The 16,280-nt window shown below is 45.4% G+C and overlaps 1 protein-coding gene across 2 annotated transcripts in view; it reads right to left on the reverse strand.

Annotated features, from left to right (window-relative positions):
• The window catches only part of DENND5B (DENN domain containing 5B), a 110,249-nt gene extending 102,555 nt beyond the window's left edge, over window positions 1–7,694 (reverse strand). For both annotated transcript variants that reach the window (XM_027894602.1, XM_027894601.1), the window contains exon 1: window positions 7,574–7,694. In XM_027894602.1, coding sequence (XP_027750403.1) covers window positions 7,574–7,685 — 112 coding nt within the window. In that variant the 5' untranslated portion in view covers window positions 7,686–7,694. The remainder of the gene's footprint in view (window positions 1–7,573) is intronic.
• Window positions 7,695–16,280: the final 8,586 nt, after the last annotated feature.

The following is a 16,280-nucleotide window of genomic DNA, read 5'->3' on the forward strand; positions in this document are numbered from 1 at the left end:
TTTATGTAGGTTCACATACTTCAACTGCCACAATTCCTCTCCATACACACATGAGATGGCTGAACGAGCTACTTGTCATCTTCTCTCCATGTATATAAGTGGTCCTATATGATCTCAAACAGCACCAGCCAAACACCACAGCATTAATGACATCAAAGTGCATGCACTGTTTGCCTGGATTTTTTCCTCCTTCATTCACATTTCTCCTTGACTCCAACCCTCACTGCAACAGACCAGCAACTGCAACGGGGAGCAGCGTGCCAGCCTTGTATCCAGCATCAGCCCACACAGAGGCTTTGCGGGCTGTAAACTTGCCAGCATGTTCCAGGGACGAGCTGGCATTAAGGACAACTTGATTAGTCTCTGACAAACGGGTGAAAGAAGGCAGGCAAGAGAGGTCTGACACCCTTGTCCCGCCGGCTTACGTGCAGCCCAGCCCCTCCCAAAGCAGCTCGTTTGGGAGTTATTCCTATGTCAAGCTCTGCACTGGCACGGGAGAGCTGTGGGCAGGCTGTCAGGGCACTGGCAGAGCTCCTGCAGCACTGGGAAATGGCTCTAGCGAGGACATGGGAAAACAGCTGAGCAGAGAAATCAATACTACAGTCACGCACTGCCCTGAGCAATCTGACATATTTATGGTTACTGCTCTTCCAATCTCAGAGGGGTGGGTACTGTCTTCCCCCAGATGCCACCATCCTCCAGCACCCTGAGGACCAGGGCGGAACGGATGTCAACACAAGAGTCTCTCCGCTGGCAACAGAGACCTTCCCATAAGGCTCAAAACCACTATCTCCGTACCCTCCCTACCAACACCCAGTCATGGTGAGGCCTGATCTGGCACTGCTGGGCTCTCCAGGATGTGCACACCTTTGCCTTTCGGTGCTCTTGGCCCGAGGCAGGAGGTTGCAGTCCCGGGGACCCCGTCCCTCCCCACCGCTAAGCCACCAGGATGGGGCCAGCATTGACTTCAGGCTGACGTGCAGGAACAAGATTAGGGCTGGATTTAGGTCGTTCTTATAAAGGACAGCAGCTCAGCCATTCTGCCCGCCAGTGCTTTGATTACTACTGCAGTTTACAGTATGTGAAGGAAAAAGGCACGTTAACAGAGCAGTTACTAGGACTGTCACTGAGAAAACCCTTCATGTACACTATCACACCTCCCTCCTCTGTGCTACTGCAACAGCCACTGACAGCGAAACAGCCTCTGAGCATGCATGAGGCTTTAGTCCTTCTAAGTGGAAATTAAAACATCAGCTTATCTGGCAAGCAAAGTACAAGAAATTCTCTTTGGTTTAGCATTAGTGAGCCAGTGCTATTGATAGGAATAATGATGTTTTTCCAACCCAATCAATACCTTATTTTCAAAGGAATACAGTATAAAAAACCTTAGATGAAGGTAAATGTATAATAGAATAGTCATACCACAGCTGGGGGAGCATTTAAATCCAGTGTTTCTCTGACATATATAAAACATAAGAATACACCACAGCCATTAGCAATTCCAGAAATAGTCTGTAATCCAAGTGAGCAAGAAAGTTACTCCTTATTAAAGGTTATTGTAACTGGAGATCATAGTTGTCAATAATATTGACAATTCTTAATAAAAAGCACTGCTTCCTTTGGTTGTAGTTCCTTTGGCTGCAGAAATCCTCCTAGAGAAGCTAAGTCTTCAATGTATAATTCAGAATTTTCTAAAAAATAAAATAAAAATCTTTGTGGTATTACAATGGAACTCTGGGTTTCCCCAGTAGCAAAAAAAAAAAAAAAAAAAAAAAAAAAAAAAAAAAAAAAAAAAAAAAAAAAAAAAAAGAAAAGAAAAAACAAAACCAAAAGAAAAATATATAAAAAACCAAAACAAAATTAAGAATAAACCATTACAGCAACTATCTATCACCACCTTTAAAGATGTAGAAGAAAGGAGAAACATTATTTCTACTTTAGCAGCAAGTCAAGGTTGCCCAGAAGCAGTGATTATCTTCACACTCCTTTAACTAGAAAAGTAACACTTTGGGTATGCAGAATAATATTTGGTTTCACATGAACAAAATATTAACCCAGTTTAGATTTTTATCAAACAGGTTTTCTGAATATATACTGTTATTATGACAATTCACAGAAAAATGACAGTTACTTCAATAATGCAGGTACTCCATCCAATCCCTCATCCACAAGACTTGTTTTTTTCCAAAAGTCAGAAGATTTTGTGCCATATTTGAGTAGCACTTCTTAAGAGGGGCTGGAGAAATGCTTGAATTTCATCACTCCAACTAGCCCTACAATGACCAGAAATTATAAGCAATCCACATCAACTGCTTCTGAGGAGGAAGTCGAGTTTTGTTAAGTTCTATAGCATAAGCCATCTCTGCCTCCACTCATACCACTCTTGTCCACATCCAGGCTACTTAACCCAGACAATCCTTCCAAAAACGTTTTGTGCAAATCTGGACTGTACTTAAAAATGAAAAGCAAAACTCCTGCAGCCTGTTTTTCATTTGTGTCAGTTGAGTAAGTCATTAAGAGGAATCACGACCGTTCAGATATTCCTCAGGAAAGGGAGATTTCTCAGTCTATTTCCATTAAATTAGGAACAAACCCAATTGCCTGTTTTCAGAAAAGCCATGCACACAAGGTGTTGTATCGCCGTAGTAGTGCCACCAAGTTTTCTGGCAAAACACTTCGTGCGCTGACTTGGCACGAAGGAAGCACGATGGAGAATGGTGCAGGATGCGCGGAGACTCTGCAAGGAGCGAGCACGCAGGTGCCAGGCAAACACAAGGACAGAAAAGCCTTTTAGTTTTCTAAAAATAAGAGCCTACTAGATAAGAAACGCAGTCAGCCAGACTGCAATATGCCTTGTTTGAGTTTTAACATTTCACTGGGGGGAAATTAGTTACCAATATCTGGATATTTGTAGGGAAACAGCATGAATTAGAAGCAGTGTTTATTTTCCCCAAGACATTCAGCAGTTCCAATGAGCATGAACAGTAAGCACTCTCAGCTTTGCTGATCATAAAAAAAAATAATTTGATCTTAAAAGTAGAGCAATGAAGTTTTAAAGTATACACTGAATGGAACAATAAGACAGTGAATCTTTATGCAATGACCAAAACTAGACAGTGTAAAATACCTTTGCTAGACAAGATATAATAACTACAATGTCTTCTCATCACAATGATAGTCTTGAGGTAATGTTTTCCACACAGTTCATGTGCGGAAAAAAAGCTATAAACCTTTTCATATCACACAGCAAGAAGGCTACCACAACTCCACCAATATTCATGTTCTAAGACACAGAAAGCAGCATCCAATATGGCCCTTCAAGCCCCAGTTCCTGGGGTGGCTTCTGACACCTTTTTCTTCCTCCCAACTGCTCCACCACCAGCACCCTCAACAAAGCACAGACCAGTCCTTCCACTGTGGAACAAAACACTCATCCCAAATTCTGTACTTTCCTCCAGGGCATTAAGTTACTTCCCCAATAAAAGATATTTTATTTTTAACTGAGTCGCATGTATTTTGGATTTTTCTAAATTCTAGTTCGTTTTGTACATTCATAAAATAGCACAAAATTTAACAAAGCAAAAGGTAAAGGCTGCTAGAGACAGAAGAGTCTTGTGCCTTGCACATACACTTACAAAGTTTATATGGTATGACAAAATATTTGTTAGAAACAATTCAATGAATAATTAGGTCTTTTTCTTAAATGCAATGTTAAATATTTACTACAATAGATTCATTTAAGCACATAATATTCCAAAGCTGATAGTCTCAAAATGGCTTTACCTGGAAGAAATAGGCATTTAGAGGAAAGTAAACTGAAATTTATTTTCCATCAGCCCTGAGCATGAGAGAAAAGCTTCCTTCATTCTATTTTAGTGGAGTTCAACAGGGCACTGAAACTAATACTGAAATTTTCATGCTTTTCAAGGTATTTCACATCAAATACCCTGCTTTTTTTATGACCTCTCCAACTATTAAGTGCCAAAAAATCCTTAAATAGTTTCCTTTCCTCCCACAAGTCACTAGAAATTGTTTGTTTGTGGTTTTTTTTCCCTTCATCGTTGACCAAGAGCTTTGTGATAGTGCCACAAGTGTTTTGACAACATCATAATCAATATGCAACTTCACTGAGCGCCTGGATACATTACCAAGCTGAGTAATAGGTAAACAGCTCTTAACTTCTCAAATGAATTCACTTGAAAACCCCAAATCAGCCATATGAAAAGCCAGCTGCGGAGCAAGTTGCTACAAAAAAACTAGGAAAATCTGTACAAGAGAATATCACACATGCAAAAGAAAAAAAATAATCTAAGCAAAATGAACCATCTGCTTGGTGGAAAATTCTCATCTACCAAACTTATTTTAAGCACAGAGCATCCAGTGGAACAAGAACTACAGAGCAAGTTACTCTTCCTTAAACCACGTCAAAACCTTACACGATTTTATAATCTTGATTTTATTTCTTTTTCTGGACAGACCTATCAACCCTACAAAAAGAATTAAAAAGGCAATTCTTTGCCCTGCCTTCAAGAGTATAGTTGAAACATCATGTCTGATGCAGCTGATGAGGATTTTTGGTGGGTTTTGTTTGTTTGTTTATTTTAACTGCAGAGAAGTTTTTATGGAAAATTTTTTTTTGGCCTAAGCCATCAGGCAAGGAAAGCCTCCATGCAGGGGTGAGTCCCAGGCTGTCCTCAGAAAAGAGAGGGCACAGATCAGGGAGCTCCCAGATGATGCCAGAGCTGAATCACCAGCAGCTCCACAGCACACCGTGTACCCCAGGGAGCCACCTGTGTCTCAGATGATCACAATCAAGGCCATTTGAAAGCTGAAAATCCCTCGAGAATTTCATAACTTCTGCTTCTCTGTTCACAGGAGAGGCCCTGGGGCCTCCAGGGTGGCACAAGAGCTCCTCTTGTCTCTTCTCATGCTCCTTTGCTCGGCCCCAACACAGCTCCACTCAGACAGACCCGGGCTGAGCAAGGCCCTTAGTGTATGCTGGTTGCTAAGGGATTCACAGGTTTGGAGATAAGCAGGTTCTTGATGACTTTTTTTTTTGCTAAACTGGGGATGATCTGTGCAGCAGCTTAAGTCACAGCCACTTTTCACTGATGCCATGACTTACCTCAACAAGCTCTTTAAGCACTAGGATAGCAAGACTTAGCTATCACAGCTACATAACTCAACACTGGAAGAACAGCATCATTTCTTTCTACAAAACGTTTTAAGAACATTTTTAGAAAGAATAGCCTTCATCTGTGGATTTCCTGTGATACAAGAGACTTTCTGTTCCCTCTGGCTTCTTTCTCTCCACCCATTCCGGCAATGAATTCAATCCTAGTAGTTTGGTTTTTGAAACCCGTAGCACAGATTTCTAGGTGGGTTCTCACTACTGCCTGCCTAAAGTGGCATTAGTACTCCCCAGGCTTTAACAGAAATGTTTTCTCAGCTATATCCCAAAACAGTTATTTTTTTTCACAGCTGCATTATATTTGTGGCTCCCAGCACTCCCTGTTCCTCTCCAGCATTTCCCACTGCTGAGCTCCCAGCTGATAGCAGAAAGCTCTTGTCACGAGTCCCTAAAAATACAACATTGCTCAGTGGCAATATTAAGTCCCATCATATTTCTGTTACTCTGCTTCTTCCTCTATCATATCCCAACCCCCCTATGTATTAAGAATGCCTCCCAAACTGACATATCAAAAATGTTTGTATGCACAAACCATCCTACTGGACCTTACCTCTTACAAAGACATTGATTTAAAAACAACTACTTTTGGTAATTTCTCTTTGAAATCATTCATAGCTGCATTACATCCGATAATGGGTATATCATAGATGTGCCAAAATGTCTTTCTTTTACTGAAAAATGAAGAAGGAGATGCCTTTAGCTTTGAAATCTGCTTAGTGTTGCAGGAGCAGTTCAGCTAAACCTACCGAACGACCACGAAAGATGAGCCCCACAGTCAAGGCACTGCACTGCATGAACCCACCGCACCCAGGCTGTCCTTGAGCAGCACTCCCTAAGAACACACCTGTGCATCCCACTGGGAAATGGTGCAAAAAAAAAAAAATCAGCGAAAGACAAGTTTGAGAGTCTGGGTACTCATCAGGAAAGGCACGGCCTGCCAGCCAACATGGCTTTAAAAATAGTTTCTTTTCGGATAGAAGAGTTAGAGATGACTCAAACTTTACGCAGCTGAAACCCCAATGGGTCATATCATGCAAATCAAACCCTGTACACCATCAGCTGGGAGATGGTCACGAGCCAAGAGTTTTCTACTAAAAGCAGCAAAACTGAAAACATACAACTGCGGTCACTAGAACATGTGAAAAACTCCCAAAACAGAGATTAAAGCACACTTGGCTAATGCTTCAGCTTGGAGATCCTGGGGTTACCTCCAGCGTGTGCTCACTGCACAGGGTAGAGATTTAGGAACCTGCATTACGATAAAGCTCCTTGGAAAGTCAGGTATGTTCATCCACCCCTTTTACAGGTGACAAAAACATGAACTTCAACCAGTGTACATTGATCAGTGACACAGATCATCAAGTCTTTGTCTTACACAACCTGACGCCAAGGTACTTCCTGATATAATAGCTGCGGAGACCTCACCAGGATCCCACAAGCAAGCAGAGGTGCTTGCTATGATAGTACAGCTGCCTTCAATTTGAGCCAGGCACAGCTCATTCGACTGCAGTGCAAATGCACAGGAATGGTCAAACACAGGCACCTGAGCATTTCCAAACTTGTAAGCCCATGAGAAAACGTTTAGCTTCCAGGCAATTAAGCCCTGTTATTAAGCCTGAAGTCGATCGAATTTTACATGTAAAAACCTTAGTTTCTTTTACATAAACAAAAGTGACATTGAAGAAGAACTGCTGCCTTATGCCAACATAATCGGCTCACATACAGTCATGAACCCACCAAAAATAAACGTTTTAGAAAATGTGTTAGATCCTAAACCAATAATTTTGTTCTCTGATTCCGTAACAATTCTGGGGTGGAGGGGGATGGAAAGATGCAGGGACTATTTCTGAACAGACATAAGATGTGAATAAAGCGACATAATAAAGATACGATTCCATTAATTTATTCAGTTCTTCCCAGATCCCTCCCCCTCCTTTCCAGTGCAGATAGGGAAGAAAAAGCATCTGCCCCGACAGAAAGCTCGGTCATTCGGCTCCCTCCAGTTCCATAACCCTGGGTACCCTTCTTCCGCCAGTCGCACCCCGCCGGCCGCGGCTGGGCCGAGGGCGGGCAAAGGCTGCGCGTCCCCCGCCACCACCGGGGACCAGGGCCAGCGGCGGGTCGGCGGAGCCCGGCCTGCGGGGAAGGGCGCATCCCGGTGGGAGCTGCCCTCGGGGGGTATGCTCCAGCCCCTCCGGGAGGATGCTTTATCCTTCAAAGTCGCCCCCCTCCCCGCGGCTCCCACCGGCGCGCAGACCCTCTCCTCCCCTCGCCCCCCTCCCTCCTCGTGGGGCGCAGACATTTTGAAGCCGCGCATCCTAAAAGCCGGCGGAGCCGCGGCGGTGCGGGCGCGGGCGGAGGCCTCCCGGCGGCGGCGCTCACCTGCCAGCTCGTCGGGCTCCAGCCCGCTCTCCGCGTCGATGCCGCACAGCACGAAGTAGTGGGCGAAGCGGCAGGGCGCCGCGCCGGGCCCGGGGGCGCCGCTCCCGCTCATCCCGCCGATTCCCGGCGGCGGCTCCCGGCGGCAGCAGCGGCTCGGGCCGGTCAGGGCGCGCCGCCCCCCATCCCCGGCGGGGCCGCGCAGGCAGGCGGGCAGGCACCGAGCAGCAGCAGCTCCTGCGGGCGGGCAGCGGCGGCCCCGCTGTCAGCTGAGCGGGGCGGGGACGGGCAGGAGGCGCCGCACGGCCGGACCGCCTCCGCGGGGCATTTAAACCTTGCGCGGCCTCCCTCCTGCCCCGCGTCTTAGCCGGGCATTCCTGGCGCGTGGGGTCCGGGAGAGTCCTGTCCCCACCCCCTCCGGCGACTTTGTCGCGCTTTTCATCCGCAATCCTCGGGATACGTGATTAAAGCTTAATCTTCCTTCCTCCGTAACCCCCCCATTCCGGGCGTGAGCGGGGAAGTTGGCTTTGTTTAAATAAAAAAGGAGACGGTGCCACTTCCTATCGGGAATGTCTTTTGCCTCCCCCCCCAGGAGGGAGCTCCCGCAGCTCCGCTGCCGGAATGGGCCGAGCCCCGCCCGGCGCTCGGGCTGCGCTGAGGGCTTCCTGTGGGAATCCTGTCGGGGGAAACGGCTGCTGCTTCTCCCCACCCGAACGTCGAAGCAACAACCACCGCCCGCATCGGATGGCTTTTTGTGCATGCTCCATCCACGCTCCCAGATGGATGTCGCCCGTATCACGTTAATTTGTAGGACGGAGAGCTATTTCTTGGCTACCCGCGCTCCTTTTCACAGCAAAAACCTAAAATGTCGCTTCGTTCCCAGTTCATTTAAGATTTACTAACCATTCTTTCTTGCCGCGTCGAGGAAGAAATCAGAGTTATTTTACCTGCATTGCTAAAACCCCTCTCTTTAGGATCACCCGATGCCAAAGTACTTGCAGCTCTGTCCGGGAGCGGCACCTATTTTTAAAGGGGCAGAGATGATTCTTTTGAAGTTCTAAGATTTTCTTCTCCAAAGGGATGAGATCCATGCATATGTCAGATAATTCTGACATCTGTATATCATAAGGAGGTTGTTGGCAGAATTCAATATGCACTTTCATCTTTTTCAGTTTCATCTGTTTACAAGTCTTGGTCCACGCTGTCTGTAATAATTACAGTCTCATCCTTTGCTTACTGTGGACTCCTATGACCCCTTTCATTTAACTCCTAGCAGTGTGAGTCAAATCTCTTCTCCTTTTTTTATGATTTACATTTGTCCTTGTTCAACAAGTGCCTTTGATAAGGAAATGCCTACAAGGAACCTGTTATTTCATCCAGCATGTGTCATTTTATGGAGGTACATGGAGTAACTATTCCTACCTAGAGGCCACCTAGGTCAGCATCTTTCTCTCTTCATCTCTTCAAATTAACAAGTTCTATGCTCTCTTCTCAGCTTCTTGTAGTGTTCTACTGACAGCAGACAAGGAAGAACTAAACAGTTTTCTCACGGCCCAATTTATATTAAAAAAAAATATATAGAAGATCACAATCACCAATTCTTGTAGTTGCAGCACTCAGCAATGACCTGAACCTTGCTAGAGCCACAGAAAAATTTTCCAGGAGACCAGTCATCTTCTCGACTTTGCACTGTGAGCTATGTTGTTTTATTTAGTTTGGTTTGTTTATTAACTTGTATATATTTGCTTATTCAGCTGTAAGTCAGATGATAAGAGCTTGACAAGTCAGTCTCTGACTCTCATTCAAATCCAATTGCTCCTACTGCAGAGAAGTACACTCTTGTTCTATTATTTATTGTAGGCTGGTTTTTCTGAGGCCCGATGGCATGGGTGTCTCCAGGCAGCCTGAGACAAAAGCAGGGCAAGGTTTTTGGCTTGGCAGATTTGTTCCTCTTCCTGAGGTACTTATATCTCAAGTTGCTATGAATATTTCTCTCAATGTCAATTTGGTTCAGGTTTCCCTCTCCTTAACCTCTCAGAGAGTCTTTGTTCCTGAGGACCTGTGTAGTTTAAACTGGGTCAAACGCTAACAAGCCTGTCAGTACCCCCATGCCCTTAGGATCTGCCAAAAAAGATCAGACTGCAGGCCCATCAAGCTGTTTGTCCTAATTCTGCAAGGAAGCCAATGCCCAGTGCTTCAGAGAGGTGGAAAAAGCCTGCTATTTAAAGGTTACATCCCCTCTCCTTGCTGTGACACTGTTGCTTCACTTTTTATTTTCTTCAGCATTCTTCAATGAATTGGAAATCATGCTGCTGGTGATGGATTGCTCACTCCTCCACACAGCTCTACAGCTCCCTGTAGAAGATCTTTCACAAGCTGCCAAGACACATTGATTTTTTTCCATTGAAAGCCTCTCCTGTTTTGCTCTAGTATCTGTGGGGTCATGAGATCCTGTAGGGTGGAAGGAAGGAAAACCACTGAGATGCAATACAAATGTCTGCAATGCTCAGAGCATTTGGACTTTTGGCTGACTTTCAGTCGAGCAGTTCACAGTGCTGTCAGCTACTTCACAAGGAGCTGGGTGTGATTAGTCACCTCAGAGAAATGGGAGTAAGGAGGGGTTAAGGATGGACTGTAAGACCAAAATTTAAGTTGTGCTGGCACAAAGTGCAGACCTATAGCAGAAGTTGGAAAAACAACAACAGCAGAAGATTTTATAGACAGGTTCATAGAGAAAGCAATTTTCATTCTCTGGACTTATACAAGAAGACTACTTAAAACATGGAAAAGGTATTGTCTGCCTTAGGGTCTAAAACCAAATAAACCAGATCACAAGCCATAGGGCATAAAGCAAAGAACATTTCCTCCAGCCTAGTTCACTGTTGCTTAGAAAGCAGATACTGAAGGCATATATTCTAATATTTAATCAAATTATAGTACCATTAAAGCAAGTAGCTCATCTTCTATATTAGCCTCATATCTATAAAGACTGAGCTTGAATGAAAGCACATGGCCTTCCTCTGTCACACTGGGTAATTATTATTCATACAGAAGACTTGTAGATAACAAAGTAAAAGATGACTATTTTCCAGCATCTCAGCCATAGGACCTCTGAAGCTTTGGTGATTTATAATTCAAAGTTTTTAAATCTCTTATTCCCTATTGTAACCCCTTGTGTTTTCTTAATTTTATGTACATTCATTGTACAAATGCCCTTGCATTGCAAACACATATAGATGCATTCCACTCCTATCTGCTTCCTGAGAGAGTCCTTGGGGGAGAGGTTTCATGAGGCAACTGAAATTATTCAACAGTTTATAGCACTTTCTTGCCCCCTCCCTCCTGGGACTGACCCTATGTTCCTGCTGCTTCCTTCACAAACAAATCTGTAGCCTTGTCTGCCTCTCCTGAGTGCACACAGCTCACCATCAGAAAACAGATCCCAAAACATAGGTAGGGATAGAACTATGTTGCCCATTTTCATTCACATCTTTGTGCTGCAAGCCAGGCTTCACAGCATGCAGCTCATCCCTCTGCTGAGGAGGCACCTCCACTTCAGGGCTGGCCTCATCTCTGGCCTTTCAAACCTCCCTTCAGACTGAATCAGCTTTCTCAAGGGCTCAGGTCTTGGAGGAGTGAATTGGCAACAATACCCCAGACAGACAGGGCACACAGACTTTGAACACCACCTCAGAAACAACTCCTAGGAAAGTCCTGTGTCCGTTAACACCCTGCCCTTTCCTCTTCATATATTCACTGGCACAGTATGGCAAACATCTGTGGTAACTCCTGTCATTTCACTCCACTTCTTCCTGTGATTCTATACCGAGCTTGCAAGGTGCACCTCCTCCTGCCGAGCAACTGATTAGGTGAGGGCTTCCTGCAGTCCTCCCCCTCCTCCTATGAAGTCAGGAGAAGGATCATATGCAACCATTACCTTTGGTATTATTCAGTGCCAAGACTCTGAGGCCAAAGACCATATTTTGCTCAGAGTAAGGTACGCTTTCTGCTCTTTGGATGTAGAAGACACACATACTGTTCCCACCGCTCCCAAGATAAAACCTAATCAGCAAAGTACACTGCTTGGATAAATCACTAGCATGTCATGCATTAATGGAGGTGTTGTGCTGGGACCATCAAGCTAAAGCACCCACACAGAGATTTCTATCCATCTCTGACAGCATCACTCACTTGCTGCAATGACCTTGGCCAAATTGCTCATAACCTGACTTTGCAGAAGCACCAGCCACCCTTTCGGAAATCAGGTCAGTGTTTCAACTGCCCTCAGGAAAAGAAAGCAAATTCTGCCTCTTCTCTGCCTGAACATCTGCCAGGCACAAAGCTCTATTGTTCCCCAAGCCAGCACGATGGCTGTTGCACCAAGGAGGCAGATGCACCTCTACACAGCAGCAGCCCTGACGATGAGTCCTTCCAGCCCCTGCGTCCCAACACCATCATCTGCTGAAAGATGCCTTTCACACCGGGCCTGGGATGAGGTAGATATTCAGTGAGGACAGCAAACTGCTGCTCTTCATTTTGAAATAATTTTTGCTGTCTGCTGAAGGTGTTTGTTCCCCTGCCTCTAAACTCCAATTCCTCTGTTTTCAGTGCCCCACAACCCCAGTACCTTACAAACCTGGGAAGTCTGCTCGGGAAAGATACGAGAAAGTAGAAGAGTCTTGTAATATAATAGCTGCCCACCTAAGGGATGAGGAAAGTGCTGTGGCCTTCTACTGCTTTGAAGCACTAGAGCTTCAAAGACACATATTGCGCCAAGGAGAAAGGCATGAGGGGATCCTGGCGAGCTGCTTGGACCACATGCCCACAGCAATATTGTCTGCAGTGGCAGGGGTTCAGGCACAGCTGTGTCAGTGGTCTGTGCTCCCAGTTAGATGATCTCTGGCACTGGGAAAGCTTCCAGAGAAGATGCATTCATGCTGTCACATCTACCTGAGTAATGGCATTGTATTCAAAGCCTACACACAAATATTGCTTGCCTTTATCTCAGCTTCCGAAAATCAGGTAGTCTGCCAATACCAGTGGCAGCGTGAACCAACCCCACAATTTTACCATGTACTCTGGACAAAATCCGTTCATGAACAGCAGGTAATCTCTTCCTCAAAATGCCTTTGGCCTCTGTACAAATGTAATTAGAGTCTGATTTCAACTTCCCTTTGAAGCCTTATTCAGTAAGAAGTGCCTGACACCCTGCATCTACATTACAATGCAGCCTAGCACACTTGAAAGCCGAAGGGCATGCCAAAGAAATCCAAATCCACTGAATCCATAGCCAATATACAACATACAATCAAGGACAGATGAAAAGTGTTTCCTGCAATGAATATGCACTGTGAATTGTTATATCGTTTAGCAAGGACTGCTGCTTTGCTGCATACTCTGTTATCATATGTGCTCATATCATTGCAGTGAGGTTATATTATGAATCTAAAAGCAGTTCTTGCTCATCAAAGCACTAAAGGGACTGGTTCAATTTCCCTACTAGTGATCTAAACATTTATGTCTGTAGGTTCAGCCATATCTCTCTGTCACTTATCCCTCATGCCTGACAACAGCACACTGCCTTGAAGTACTTGCTGGTTAAGAGACTGACTACCGACAACATTGAGACTGTAGCTTTTCTGTGTTGGCTGACTGTGCTCTTGCTTTGCTGGAAATCAGCTCTGAACTCACACAGAGGAGCTCACCCAGAAGGACAGAGATCAAAGCAGTTTGCTTCTCCTTGAGGATCATGTTTCTTAGTGACTTCCTTGCAAAGCAATAGTCACAACTTATTTAAGCCCGGATCCATGCCGAGCAATTCCAGCAGTTCCCATCAAGCACATCCTTTGAGGGTGGGTGCATTTGACACTGTCTAATGTGGCAATGGGCTATTCCAACACCTCCCCCCAGGCTGAAATTCAGCTATTACTGGGAAAACCCAGTAAAAAGAAATATTTTCCCAGCTAAATCAGAACCACTGGCTTCCTGGTGCTCAACACCACCAAGCAGGGATGAAGGCAAGAGATCAGCAGCAGCCTTTGGTGCCAGGCAATGACAGTGTGTCTGGCTGCTCCGACTCTGATGTCAGCCCACGGGTGACAGTGAGGGGAACCCGGCTAGAAACACAGCCTTGGGATAGTCAGGGAGAGGAGGATGGCATGGTGGAGGTCCATGAATGGGCAGGGCAGGACTCTGGGGAGCTAGAGACCAGGCCTGCAGTCATTGCTGGGGCAGGGACTGACAGCCCCAGGGATGCTGAAATACTGTCCTGGGCTATGGGCAAAGTGTGGGGAGGCCTTGGGGGGTGGCCAGGGCCAGTAAGACCTGTTAGTGCCCTCAGGGCCCTGATACTCAGCACATACACCTGAGATGTGCTGATTTCAGGGGTGGAAGCACTTACTTTCTTGTTTGGAAGATGACAGAGCCTGTTTTTCTTGGGCTGTTTGTTCAGATTGAGGATTAGTCTACCTGCAGGTGCTCCTGGCTCCCCCAGCACCAGGTCATGATGCCACAGCTAAGGAGCTATGCTGCAGGGTCACAGTGACACTGCAGCTTCCACTCCAGCTAGATGCAGCTGCTGGCATGAAGCTTGACACCTCAGCTAATAAAACTCAAGAAGTGACATCACGCAGTACAAGATTGGGGGTTTTCAGGCTACTTTGTTATTGGGAGCCCCGAGGCTGTGACAAGGAGGCACCCAGGCAGCTCCATGTACAACCTGCCCAGCCCTGCAGGTAGCAGATCCAGCTGGAAGCAAGCCCCCTCCCAACAAGCCATTTGGGTATCACTGCACCATGTCCTCTGCTGCCATGAAGGAAATTGCAGTTCGTTGCCAATGCACCGAGCTCGGAGAAGAAGCTTGAAATCCACCAGGACATTATATTTGGGCTACTGTCAGCTTAAGTTGTTCTGTAAACAAACCCCATAGAATCATTTCAGTTGGAAAAGACCTTTAAAATCATTGACCCCAACTATTCATCTGGGCACATGTGTGTTTGAAACCTATTGATGCAAGTGACAGAGTCGCCTATATGCCAAAGGAGAGGTATGCCAACATTCCTTTTTAGAGGATATGCTACATAAGTATGGATGGGGAAGCCAGTGGAATTAACACTTTGTCTGATACCACTGAAAATTGAGAAAAGTTTCAATGACTGAGTTTTTTCAGCCCCTTGTGACTTTCCTATGCTTCCATGTGCATAAATAGCAGCTATTCTGTCCTTGGTCTCATCGAATTTCAGTTTCACCCTGTTCATCATGTGAGGCAGCCGGCTGGTGCTGCAGGTGAGTTGTGTTTCTATTCTTTTGGGCATCCTTGTGGTGGTATCACTGTTTTCTGTGCCCTCTGGACATTAGTGCAAAATAGCGAAGAGCAAATTTCTTGACTTAGCATGACTCTGACTCACAAAGAGCTTGCTTGAGGACCCTGAAATCCTCGCAAAATGCAACAGCAAACATCAGCCAAAAGAGGAGGCATATTGTGTCAGATCCTTGGCAAACAGCTTCCTCTAGATGCTCTGGAGAGTAAGCACCACCTGTCTGTCTTTTCTGTCTCAGATCTCCATTGTTTCCTCTGTCCCCAGGTCCAAATGTTTGGCAGACTACCATGTGGAAGGTAAAAGGAAGAGTTCTGCTGGTGCCAGGCTCTGAACACCAGTGAAAAACTAGAAAATTTGAATTGCAAAACCAACCAGCTGCTGTGAACTGATGCAGCTCCTTAAAAACTTGATTTGCTTACCTTCTCCCTGGCACCAATGGCTGTTAGCATGATCCTTAAAATCAGATGACCAGAGGTACTATGGCTTCAGGGTTTCTGGAGCAAGCCAGAGAAATTGCTCTGTTTCGAGAAAAGAAAATAAATTAGTCAGAAGAAGAACTATTTGAAGTAGAGTTAGAGGTTTAAACATGGTAGTGAATCTAGCCTACCTGGTAACAACGAGAGCTAAGCTTAGGAAGCATTGCTTGCATTAGGGCCCCAGCTGGTGGCCATGATCTCATGTTCCAGACTAACTGTTGGCTTAGCTCTGGCATTTGACTTTGTTTCTGCTTGTCTGGGAAAAGCTAAGGACTAATAAATACAATGAAGTCATGGGACATGAATATCGCCCTTGGTACATCACACGTGGAGGGAATGTGGGACAAAGCCACAGGGAAGGCAGATGGGATGAGTTTTCCGGAGGGATGAGGATATGGAGAAAGTCTTTGATTCATTCAGAAAAATCTGTAGCTGCCAAAGTTATCTGGAAACCAGATGGAGATGCTCCATGGTGCTTAAGCACCCTGGCTATTCACTCAGCTTCCATCATCTTCCTCTTTAAGGGCTTTGTAGGAAAGCAAAGAAAAAAAACAAACCTAATACAATGAGAAAAAAAAAAATCTCAACCAAATAAATGCTCTGATGCCATTGCTCAGCTCTGTTTACAGTCCTTCCTGCAAATAAATCTTCCCCCACCTTGGGCTAGCTCCAGAGCTGGCCCAGACTTGGGGATACCCAAAAGCTTCCTGCAGACTGCTGTGACCCAGACCCCTGCCCTCCCGAGATAAGACAATGGCATGTTATTAACAGAAAGTTATTGCAGATGACCACAGCAGAAGCACAACAGTACAAAAAGTATGACATGAATAGTTCGGTTTGTGGAAGACCAAAGTGAGCTACAAATAAAGTCCATGGCAAACTGTCCACCACCTCTTTCTGTGTACTACTACAAGT

Source organism: Empidonax traillii, unplaced genomic scaffold (assembly GCF_003031625.1).
Source record: "Empidonax traillii isolate 1590-97213 ecotype Southwest subspecies unplaced genomic scaffold, ASM303162v1 scaffold434:size946695, whole genome shotgun sequence".
NCBI classification, from domain to species: Eukaryota; Metazoa; Chordata; class Aves; order Passeriformes; family Tyrannidae; genus Empidonax; species Empidonax traillii.